The sequence below is a fragment of the Jaculus jaculus genome, chromosome 2, assembly GCF_020740685.1.
Source record: "Jaculus jaculus isolate mJacJac1 chromosome 2, mJacJac1.mat.Y.cur, whole genome shotgun sequence".
NCBI classification, from domain to species: domain Eukaryota; kingdom Metazoa; phylum Chordata; class Mammalia; order Rodentia; family Dipodidae; genus Jaculus; species Jaculus jaculus.
In genome coordinates, this window is record NC_059103.1 from 103,761,041 (window position 1) to 103,773,785 (window position 12,745).

The window sequence follows — 12,745 nt, forward strand, 5'->3', positions numbered from 1 at the left end:
GAAAGAAAGAAAGAAAGAAAGAAAGAAAGAAAGAGAGAGAGAGAGAGAGAGAGAGAGAGAGAGGGAGGGAGGGAGGGAGGGAGGGAGGGAGGGAGGGAGGGAGAGAGAGAGAGAGAGAGAGAGAAAGGCATGCAGGGAGGAGGAGAGGGAGGATGGGGAAAGGAATGAGGAAGGAAGTAATATCTGGAGATATTAATTGTACTCAGAAATTAAGGATGTTTCACTTTAGAAAATCACTAGATGTGGACCATTTAAGCTATTTACAGGAAAAGCTATCCATCAAAATTTTATGCTTCGAGGGTTGGGGAGATGGCATAGTGGTTAAGTGCTTGCCTGTGAAGCCTAAGGACCCTGTTCGAGGCTCGATTCCCCAGGACCCACATTAGCCAAATGCACAAGGGGGCGCACATGTCTGGAGTTCGTTTGCAGTGGCTGGAAGCCCTGGAGTGCCCATTCTCTCTCTCACTCTCTATCTGCCTCTTTCTCTCTCTGTCACTCTCAAATAAATAAATAAAAATCTTTAAAAAAATGTATGCTTTGAATAACTCTATCAACTTCAAAATAAACTTCAAAAATATTCTTACATCATAAAAGCGAGGAATAAAAGAAAGATAGCTAGAACAAAATGGCTGAGAACAGATAGCTGCATGCAGGCAGTACTGTATTCTGCTGAATTTTAGAGTGAGTAAGGAAAAACAGAAGGTGTAACAGGTGTTTTCAAAGGCAAAAAAGGTTTTTGACTTGATTTCTTAAAAGCTTCTGAAAATGCCATTCTCTTCTCTATATTGAATACATCAAGTGATATCCATTTACTATGTCCACAAAGTCAGTCAGCCCTCAGAGCGAACACTTGGAAACACCTCAGATCTATAAAATGAAACATAGATGGCCTCGTTCCTCCCATTGGCTGCTTTATCCCAGCAACAGGAAGGCAGCTACTGCATGTATTATGAAAACATGTTGCAATGCATCCACTACTCAGAGAATGATTATTTAATCATTCTATCTGGCAAGATTAGTTTAGTTGGCTTAAAAATATTGTTAAATTTTGAACTAGGGAGACTGCTCAGTGAGTGAAGTGCTTGCTGTGCAAGCATGAGGACCTGAGTTCAGGTCCTTAACACCCATGGAAAAGCCAGATGTAGTGTCTATACTCACAGAACTGGGGAGACAGGGACGGGAAAATTGCTAAGGCTTCCTACTTAGCTGCTTTGTAGTCACATCTGTGAGGTCTTTAGTTCAGCAAGAGACACTGCCCCAAAAGTAATTAATAATAATAATAATAATAATAATAATAATAATAATGTGGACAGGAACTGAATAAGACATCCAGTGTTGACCTCTGACCGCAAAATGTGCACAAACACACAACACATGCATACAGGCACATGTACATATATGCGCACCACACACATACACATGCAACTATATTGTTAACTTTCAAATTTTCACATTTATTGTTCACTAGTTTTCTCAGATATTATGTAGCTACAGAAGTATAGACTGCTCCTGCCTGTGATCTTGAAAATTCATACTACTTTGGAACTGGAAATCAATTCAATATTGGTTCCAAAATGTATGCTCTTCTGATTGAACTAGACAAATATATGTATGCATGGATGTGTCATTCTGTGTGTGTATGTAATGCATATATATATATATATATATATATATATGTATATGTATATGCAGTTTACTGTACTTGTCTTAAATGCACTCTGTTGATTGGAAAGAAAAATGTAAATAAAGTTATATACAATTTATTTTTTCAGATGTTCCAGTCATATCAACCCCTGTTTTAACACTTCCAGCAAGCTCTACAACAAAAACACCTGTAGCCACAACAGGAACAGTGTCAGTACCAAATCTTGTTATCATGCCAACAAATGGAGCACCTCCCAAAGGTAGGCTTACTCTTAGCACAGTTTGTTTAAAAATAAAATTCTTAGAACCTACATAATGCAAGGAAATCATATGGCTATCATGTCCTAATTTTTAAAAATATTTTCACTCACTATTTGGTGTTATTTTGAGTTTAACTCACTATCAGGTGTTATTTTGAGTTTAATTCAGCATCTTGAGATCTTACTTTTCTTGGTGATATTCTTTTAGATCACTTCCTGTTTGAGAAGGAACTTCTCAAACTTCCTTTTTGTAACTGTTACATGGACAAAGTTTATGTTTAGACAAGAAAAAATTACCATGCCTAATTCATGAAAATAAATTTGATAGTCTAGGTCTCCACTTATATAGAATCATCATTAACATCATACTAGCCATGCTGGTAGTTTTGGGTTTTGGTAGAGATATCAATATTGTAACTGAACCAAGGGACAACATAATGTCAAATTTTTATATAAGTGTTAAAGGGGATTGCTCTAGCATCTATGAAAATTAGAAATACCATTATAGTCATCCAACTAAAATCCCAAAGGCTGGGCTGGGAGGATGTTTCAGCCTTTAAGGTACTGGTTTACAAAGCCTGATAACCAGGATTTTGTTCCTCAGTATCCACGTAAAGCCAGACACACTAAGAGGTGCATGAGTCTGGAGTTTGTTTGCAGCTGCTGGAGGTTCTGGTGTGCCCATTCTCACTGCCTGTCTCTCTTCTCATTACTGCTTCCTCTACTTTCAAATAATGAATAAAATATTAAAGAATAAGTAAATATTTTAAAAAAAAACAAAGATTTTCCAGCCAGTGCTTACCACATTGTCCATCTTACAATACACACAAAAAATAAGGCATCTTATTCAAGAGGAAAATGGACTTGTCAGTTGATTGTCTAGGTACAATATTTCTTAGAATAGTAAGGCCATGGAAAAACCAGAAAATTAAATATTTTGAATTAATGGATGACTAAAATTCTTAACAGTCTTTCTTACCTCTATATTCCTTCCTGACTTTTCATTTGAAGACCAAGCTCAAACACATACACATCAATGATCTGACCTTGAGTGAATGGTAGTTTTCAGAGATAAAGGGTATCATGATCAAAGTCTACTATTTCTGCAAATGTTTGATTCAATGATGAAAGCAAACTAATCCTTCTAGAACTTCTTTGTCAAACCTGAAGAAAGCATTTCACATGAGGACAGTGTGGGAGATTTCATTCCCAGAATATTGTACGACCTATATTTCAAACAAGGGAATTTCCAAATGACAGCATTTAAAAAAATTATTTCTGCTCTGTGATCTCAGGTTTTAAGCATCAGCATTCTAAAACTTTTAAAAAGCATGATTGTCTCTCTTCAGTTTCAGTTGAATCCTCCACATAAACACTGGCACTAATTTTTTAAGAGCAAGTATTGAGACAGAGGAGATAGATAATAATATTGCATGCAGACCCAATAGTTTGAATTTTTAGTTTTTACTTTAGCTACTTAGAATTTATGCTTTCTTGGTGGGTTAGATACCATGTCCTGATTATCAGGATCTATGGGGAAAATGCTGATCCAGACAACAATACAAACCTTGGCCACTATGTTATGTTCCCATTAAAGGGTAGAGGTGGGGGGTCAATGCAGGAATTTGGGCAGAATTTTAATTTGTGATACCAGAAAGGTGTTTTAGGTTGCTGAGTTAGAAGGATTATTTCACATCTGTTCTTGTCAAAGCATGAATGAGATATTTCTAGTATCTATTTGTTTCTATACTGGTGATAAACTTGTACCTTCTATACTGGAACACTGATGTCCTTCTCTATAGTAAGTGCATAAAACACTGGAGCTTACACACACACACACACACACACATACACACACACACACACACCCCTTCACATTTCCTTTTGTGAGCATTACCAATACCAATGATTTATATTACCCAATTATCAAAAAAAAAAAAAAAAAAAAAAAAAAACATTTTGGTCCACATTCTTGAAAGCTCTCTAAACTAATTACATTCAATTATAAAATTGCATTAAGTCATAGAAATTTTATGTTTTATTAAGTTGTATTCTAAAAATATTTAGATACAGTAAGAGAGACTACTATAATCAATCTCATATATCCATTTCTGAAAATCAGTATTGTCCCAGATTTTATCATATTCGTTTCAGTTTTTCTTTTTCTTCATCTTTCCATTTTACTCTCATTGTATTTGGTCACTATTTTTTTTTTTTTTATCACTGATGCATTGTGAATGAAATGCAGGCTTCTTGCCTTTTAGATTTATTTTTAAATTATGGGCAATTTATTACAAATATTGTAATAATATTACCAAAGCTTCTAAGTTAGCACTACTTAGTGTCACCTAATCTATTTAGAAACGTTACAGATTATTATTTAGAAACCATGAATATAGTACACTATTAAGGGGAATGGAGAGAGGGAAGTAAGTCCATTGTGAGGTCTTTAAGGAGACAAGCTGGAAAAATGCAGATTAGATGTTAACTTCCTAGGTGCATAGCAAAAACCCCATATAGTGTGTGCAAAGGTCAAAGGTCAAAAAATGAACATTTGGCAGGCTCAAAATATTAACATCACAAAATGAAGTTCCAGAATATAAAAATATGTATGAAAGTTTGATTTAAAATGTGATTATGATTCATCATAATTTGTAAATATTTAATAGTCAAATGTTATTGTTATGCATGTGACAGTGTGGTATGAGTAGACAGGCATAGCACAAATTCAAAATATCATACTCAGGAATTCTTCACTCTCTTTTGAGTTAGGGCATCTCATTGGCCTAGAACTCACCAAGTAAGCAAGACTGGCTAATGAACCCAAAGAACCCTTCTGTCTCTACAGCCTACCTCGGCCTCCCCAGTGCTGGGATTGCAAACATTTCCTCACATACCTAACATTCTTCAGTGAGTTCTAGGGATTGAACTCAAGTCCTCATGCTTGAGTTATCACCCCAGGCCTTCCTGAAAAATCAAATAAATGTTTTTAATGAGTTGGACTTATTAAAGAAATAAAAGTTTCTCAGTGCTGATATTAAATTGGTAGAAAATAGGCAATAAATTTCAACTGAAGTTAGTAAAAGAAACAATTATTTTTTCCATCTATTTATATAAAGTTCTGATATGGTGATGTTTATGTTGTATGCATCCTATGAATAAAATGAATAGATAAAACTATAAAGAACAGACTTAAAAATATCCTTGCCAAGAATGATGCCTCACACCTATAATTCCAATTCTGTGAAAGCTAAAACAGGAGTAGTCCCATTAGTCTGAAGCCATCCTAGGCTACCCAGTGAGTTCCAGGTCATCCTGGAGAAAATTGAGGACCTGTCTCAAAAAGCAAAAAATATTCTTATAAAATGTTTTGTATAATTACACAGAAATAAAATGGTATTTTATACTTCAACTTTCTCCACTGTTTCTCCCCTTTTCTTCTTTATCTTTCAATTCATAAGTTTGACTACAAAATGAGCAACCTGTTGAAAAATGTTATAAATGCGAGTTCACTAAATTTTATTTAATTGAATTTTATAAAACTTGTGTCTAATTTTTATCTATTTGTATTCTAATGTTTTAATCCAAATATTTGTCTTAAATAATTTATTATCCTTGGAAATAGATAATCATAGCATTAATGTTTTTATTAACTTCAGTCTAAACTGCTTAAAAGTGCTTGTTTATGCACATAAAATTAATACAAATCACATTTATGAACTACTGAGATACTTTACTCATAATGATATGTATTTGTGCTTCAGAACTTTTTTGTTTCTTGTTTGTTTGTTTGATTGTTTGTTTTTCAAGGTAGGGTCTCACTCTAGCTCAGGCTGACCTGGAATTCACTATGTAGTCTCAGGGTGGCCTCAAACTCACAGTGATCCTCCTACCTCTGCCTCCCAAGTGCTGGGATTAAAGGCGTGCGCCACCACACCCAGCTCGGTGTTTCAGGATTTTGGCAAATTTAACAAATAAAGAGAATTTCACTATAAATTAGGTAGGTGTTACATAATACTTGAAAGTAAGTATTAATAAATTAACAATAAATCTAAGAGTCACAGGTGACGTGTGATATACATTTACCTGATTGTTGTAGCAGTTCAGAGTGCATGCTACATGTCACATGAATCCCATTTTATACCTTAATCACATGCACAGCACATACATCACAAAAGCTGGAAACAAGTTTATGTTGCAAATATTGTTACACTAATCATATATAATGATCAGCAACATGGTCATATCAGTGTTCACACACAGGTGAGGTCAATGCTAAAACTGAAGCCAAATGAATGGTTCTAGCTGATTACTGAGTATAAAGCTCAATTTCATTAGATCTTGTCCCCAATTTCAAATATGAAGTCAGAATGAGTATAAAAGAAAAGGCTCAAGGACTTTGGAAACTTTGAAACTGCACACACTTGGACCTTTGGTTGTGTTCATTGTTACCCTTTGTATGTGTCCTAGTTGATCTGTATATTTAAAAGTTTTCAAGCAACATTTGAGACACAGACCAATAAAAGATAACAGGAAGCTATTTTAAAATGCCATTCCTCCTAGTATTGGTGCAAGAATCCTGAGTAGTAGTAAAGCAAAAGCACATCTGTGCTCAGGAGCAGCAATTATAGAGTTATATCCTCACCTTTGGGATACTGACATCATCAATTTACTCAGATTTACTGTAAGGGATAAGATTTCCTCTGTCAGTCTGTTTTGTAAGATATAACTATATAAGCATGTAGAAAATGTCTAGTAAATGCTATGAGCTTTTAGTTGCTCTATCTTTGATGACATCATTTGAAGACTCTGCACATGATAGCCACTGCTGTAGTAACTTATACCTCTGTCAGAGAACAGTGGAGTAAGTAATTTTTCTCCACCAGCATGAAGGTCAGTCCCCAGCAGTTATCCTTTTTCCTTTGGTGGCTCTTTCATGTCCTCTAGCCAACTCATCATGAAACTCTCCACTGAACTAGAGTTTCTAAGAATTGTATTAAGTTCAGAGGCCCAATGAGTTCTTCCTCTACATATGTAATGCATACATTAAGCAAGCTTGTATGTGTTGCACAATAAACATGGGACCTGGTTTATTTGTTCAAAGGACATTCAAGAGTATCCTAAGAAAGAAGGAAATGTTACTAGAGGGTGAGCCTTAGGCTGACAGAGTGTGTGACCACATCAGCCTTATCCTTGTTCTTTGTTGATCTTCATGTCTTGTACCCCTTTATTTAAAAGAACATTTAGTAAGTCCCTGGAATAAATCTTAATATTACTCTGAGTAAAAAGATACTAAGAATTAAATGTGGTCCCCAAGAGTCTTGGAGAAAGCCTGTTACAAGAGAAATTCAAAGGCCATCTTGTGAATGAGTGAAATAAACACAAAATTCTTAAGTTCCTTTATGACTGGCCTACTTGGAATTTTCATTGCCATGACTGGGTTAAGAAAATGAAAGGTAATTCTAAAAGAAAAAAATATATATATTCTTACATCATATTGACCTGGTCATTTTCCCCCAAAGGAAAAAATATAATTAATTTAAATCACTGAAATTCATGGGCTGAAGAAATAGCTTAGTGGTTAAGGCGATTCTTCAGTACTCATGTAAGCAAGATGCACAAGGTGGCATATGTGTCTGGAGTTTGTTTTGAGTACATAGAGGTCCTGCCACACCAATTCTCCCCCCTCCCCTCCCTTTCTCTCCCTCTTTCTGTCTTTCTCAAATAAATAAGTGAAATAAATAAAAAGAAAAAATTAAAATTTTGAAAATTCACTAAAATGTAGTTGTTGCAACTATATTAGCATGTTTAAGGAGAATTAGGTAAGATTCTTCAACAGAAATTTGATAGTTATATTTCTCATACAACAATGTGTGGGTGTGTGTGTGTGTGTGTGTGTGTGTGTGTGTGCATATTTTGTCTTTAAACAGGTCTCTCAAGTATTTGATATTTATATTCCTTATTAGATGGAAGAAATTAGAAAACAGAAAATATAGACAAGAGCTTACCCAGTACATCTGCAGAGAGATTCCAATTCACTTCCAGACTTGATTTATTTTAACTTATTACTGGACGGGGAGAGGAGGTCGTGTTTAGTAATGGCATCTATATCTGATCAAACTAGGTACAACCAGCAGTGAGTTATCAAAGATGCCTTTGAAGCCAGCAGTGACATCATTAACAACAGTTAGACATGAAGGTAAGCACTGATTCACTTTTACCATTGCTTAACTCCAAGTTCCTCAAAGCCACAGTGTTGGTGAGTGTGAGGATGTATCTTTGTGTGTGTTCCTTGGAATTTTTTGAATACAATATGATGTCATCTGAAGATGGAGATACCTTATTTCTTCCTTTTCAATGTTGATGTGTTTGATCTATTTTAATTTATTGCCTAGCTGTCCTGGATAGAACTTCTATTATGATGCTAAATAGAAGTATATATATACATACACACACACACACACACACACACACACACACACACACACACACACACACATATATATATATATATATATATATATATATATATATATATATGTATATATGTATGTATGTATAGATATAGGTTTAGAATTTTCTTGTGATGCCTTTGCTTTTTTGTTGTTGTTGTTGTTGTTTTGAGGTAGGATCTCACTCTAGCCCAGGCTGACCTGGAATTCACTCTGTAGTCTCAGGGTGGCCTCGAACTCCCGGTGATCTGCCTACCTCTGCCTCCTGAGTACTGGGATTAAAGGCGTGCACCACCTTTGCTTTTGATATCAGAGGAATATTCTAGTCTCATAGAATGGAGTGAAAAACATTCTCTCCTCTACTCATTTTGAAAGATTCTGTAATATTCTTCATCTCACTTTGCATGTGGCTAGGCAAAGTTAGACTGTAGAAAGCTCAGTATTATGCAAGGTAACTGCTGTATATTTTTATCAGAAGATATTATTTTATGCAAACTCTTACAAGGAACACCTAAATGATAATATTACAAACAAATAGAAGCTGGATTACTGGTTGTAGAGCAAGGTGATTACATGTGTGAGGAGTAAGGTAGACTTCTGCCCATTTTTCTCTTTTTACACTAAAGATAGCTCTTGGGACTTCCTCATAGAGCCTAATATAAACAGAGCTTTGTGGATATATCAAAAACAACCTAAGTATTTATAAAAATTCTATTCATAGTAAAAGAAAACAAAGCCTATTTCTGAACCTTCATTTGGCCTGGAAGTCACCTCAATTGCTATATGAATTGCAGCAGTTCAGGTGCTCCAAAGGCACTAAGTCCCCATAAACAGTGTCCCACTAGTGATTCCTTGAAATGGAAGAGTTTGGGGGTGAATAAGACCAATATGTGTGAGGAAGAAAAAGAGAATAAGGCATTATCAATATTTTCTCCATAAGAAACACCATGGAAAAATACTGGGAAGAAGGAAGTCAAGATCTACATGATAGGGAATGTTCTAAGGAAGAACAGGGGATTTTTTAAATTCCAAATACTGAGTCCTTTTGAGACCAGTAAACATCTTTTATTTGGTTTCTGAGCCATTCTAAATATAAGTGGAATGGGCCCATTTTAAACTAAAGTGACACTTTATTCCTGGCCTGAAATCAGTCACAGATTCTTAGAGAAATCTACCTTGGTCAATGAGGTTAGAAAGTGAATACATCTGGAATTATTTAATTACTCAACCATCAGGCAAAGGTCTCAGCAACATGGTGTTGTTTTCTCTGGGCTTACCCTCACTCCTTTTACATCTTACAAGTGTGGAGCATTGCTGTGCCTGCAGCCCAAAGGACCCTCAAATGTCTACTTTGCCCACCATCTAAGAGATGTCAAAAATTTAAAAATAAAGCATAAATTTCATACAGAAATAAAGATCTATCCAAGTTTTATTCCCCCGTTAAAAGTACAAATTACACTCACTTTCTACTACTATCTTTGTTTTCTTCAGAATCCCTGGCTCCACTACAGTGTGGTTCCAGTAGGAGTGAAGTCAGGAAAGGACAAAAAGTCTTACTTTGGCCTGTGTTCTTTCACATTTGTTTTCTTCTCAAGGGAGTAACACTGAAAATTTATTTATAAACGGGGCTCTGTATTTTCGCTGTACAGAGGAATATCAAAAGAGTCTAAGCAAATTCTTCAAATAGCTTCTGCTCCTGTCTGTACTAATGCTTAGAAATATCTTCCTAAGTATGAAGTAGAAACACTTAGGCAACTTACAATCTTACCACAAAGAGTACCTTAATATCTCAGAAGCTTGGAAACTAATCAAGATATTAATTAAGTCTATCCTAGATTAACACTTTGTGATGGGGAGATTTTTCTTTTCTTTTCTTAAAAAGATATTCTTTAGGGCTGGAGAGATGTCTTAGCAATTAAGTGCTTGCCTGTGAAACCTAAGGAACCCAGATCGAGGCCTGATTCCCCAGTCCCCACATAATCCAGATGCACAAAATGGCACATGCATCTGGAGTTCATTTGCAGTGGATGGAGGCCCTGATGAGCCCATTTTCTCTCCCTCTTTCTCTCTCTCTTCTTCTTTCTCTGTCCATCTCTCAAATAAATAAATGAAATATATTTTTAAAATATCTCTGCTTATTTTTATTTGTTTATTTGAGAGAGAGAGAGAGAAAGAGGCAGAGAGAGAGAGAATGGAATGGGTATACCAGGGCCTCCAGCCACTGCAAACGAACTCCATATGCATGTGCCTCCTTGTGTATCTGGCTTATGGGTCCTGGAGAAATGAACGAGGACCCTTTGGCTTTGTAGGCAAATGCCTTAACTAGTAAGCCATCTCTCCAGCCCCCTGATGGGGTCATTTTTCTATGAAGCATTTATCCTAAATAGTCCTTGATATGAATCCCTATTGGTTATTAATTTAAAATCTACTAAATTTATTTTCATTCTGAGATATTTATGCTGCTTGGCAGAAGCCCAGAATATACTATATGTGAGTCCAAAGTACAATTGAGAAAATTTTTTTCAGGAGTCTGTTAATATAACATCATAGTGCTCACATGTTAATAACTGCTCATCATCCATTCATGGTTCTATTTTTCCTCAGACCAGAGGTTTGAGCATATCTGGATATAGTATGAGTAGTGCTGAAATACTGAAGAAATAATATGTCTGGTATTATTATTCCCCACCTCTTCCTTTCTGTTCATTTCAGGGCTACCATATAATTTTTTTTAATTTTTTATTTATTTATTTGAGAGTGACAGACACAGAGAGAAAGACAGGTAGAGGGAGAGAGAGAATGGGCGCGCCAGGGCTTCCAGCCTCTGCAAACGAACTCCAGACGTGTGCGCCCCCTTGTGCATCTGGCTAACGTGGGACCTGGGGAACCAAGCCTCGAACTGGGGTCCTTCAGCTTCACAGGCAAGCGCTTAACCTCTAAGCCATCTCTCCAGTCCTACCATATAATTTTTAAAACATATTACCTTCAAAGCATTCAATTGCCTCGATCGCTTACTCTCCACAGTGTAATGAGCACCTTTTCTGAACCAAGTATGTGTTCAATGTCCATTCTCATTTGCAAAGTAAGTTTCATATTATACATGGGCAATTTTCTAAGCAAAAAATCTTTGCTATTGATTGAATCCCCAGTTCTGTTACTTCACTCTGATTTTTATTTTTCTTATGTAGAAGCCCTCGACACCTTCCTTTGCTACATATTCTTTCCTCTGCCATCAAGACAAAAGTTCACAGATTATTTAATCATATTTGCCAATTTTGGCTTCTATTTCCCAAGCTTTGCAAAGTCCTATCCTGAAAATCATTGCCTATGACAGCCTTGACATGATTTCCTTCATGTTTTCCTCCAGTGGTTTCAAAGTTTCAGGCCTGACATTTAGGTGTTTGCTGTATTTTGAGATGGTTATGAAACAAAGTGAGAGAGAGGTTCACTTAGTCTTTTACTTCTGAAAATTCAGTATTCTCAACACCATTTCTTTTTTTTTTAATTTTTTAAAATTTATTTATTTGAGGGCAACAGACAGAGAGAAAGACAGATAGAGGGAGAGAGAGAGAATGGGCGCGCCAGGGCTTCCAGCCTCTGCAAATGAACTCCAGAAGTGTGTGCTCCCTTGTGCATCTGGCTAACGTGGGACCTGGGGAACCGAGCCTCGAACTGGGGTCCTTAGGCTTCACAGGCAAGCGCTTAACCGCTAAGCCATCTCTCCAGCCCTCAACACCATTTCTTGAGGAAATGCTCTTTATCCATTGAAAATCAGTTGCTCCTAGATGTGAGGGGTTGCTTCTGAGACCTTTATTGTGTGTTTTGGGTCTATATATCTGTTTTTGTGCCATTACTGTGTGGTTTCAGTGACCATAGTTTTGAAATGTATTTTGAAGCCAGGAATTAAGAAGCCTTCAGTTTTATTCTTTTGTTCAAAATTTGCATTGACTTATCATGGTGCTTTATGAATCCATATGAGTTTTTAGAATTTTTTTATTGTTTTGTGAAGAATATCATTGGTACTTTGATGGTGATTGCATCGAATATGTAGGTTGGTTATTTGGGGTAATATGAACACTTCTGAAATATTAATTGTTCCAGTCCATGAACTTGAGAGGGTGGTTTTCAATTGTCTATATACAAATGGGTTTCTTCAAATTTTATAACTACTTCACAATTTTCCTTTGTTATAAAGTGACTTTCTTCATTATGTCAGATATAAACATAACTAGTCCTATTTTTTATGGTTCTTATTTCCTTAGAATATTCCATTTCCAGACATTTCCATAATTACCATATGTGTCTTTCTTGGTAAAGTGAATTTCTTGTAGGCAGAATATTACTGGGACTTATTTAAAGATTTTATTTATTTATGTATGTATGTATGTA

At 35.8% G+C, this 12,745-nt stretch overlaps 1 protein-coding gene across 3 annotated transcripts in view; it reads left to right on the forward strand.

The window, feature by feature from the left end:
- Positions 1 to 12,745, forward strand: part of Emcn (endomucin) — a 106,964-nt gene that overhangs the window by 38,585 nt on the left and 55,634 nt on the right. For 2 of the 3 annotated variants that reach the window (XM_045144528.1, XM_045144527.1), the window contains exons 2-3: positions 1,773 to 1,904; positions 8,029 to 8,103. In XM_045144528.1, the coding sequence (XP_045000463.1) occupies positions 1,773 to 1,904; positions 8,029 to 8,103 (207 nt within the window). The remainder of the gene's footprint in view (positions 1 to 1,772; positions 1,905 to 8,028; positions 8,104 to 12,745) is intronic. The other variant, XM_045144529.1, reaches the window with a different exon arrangement.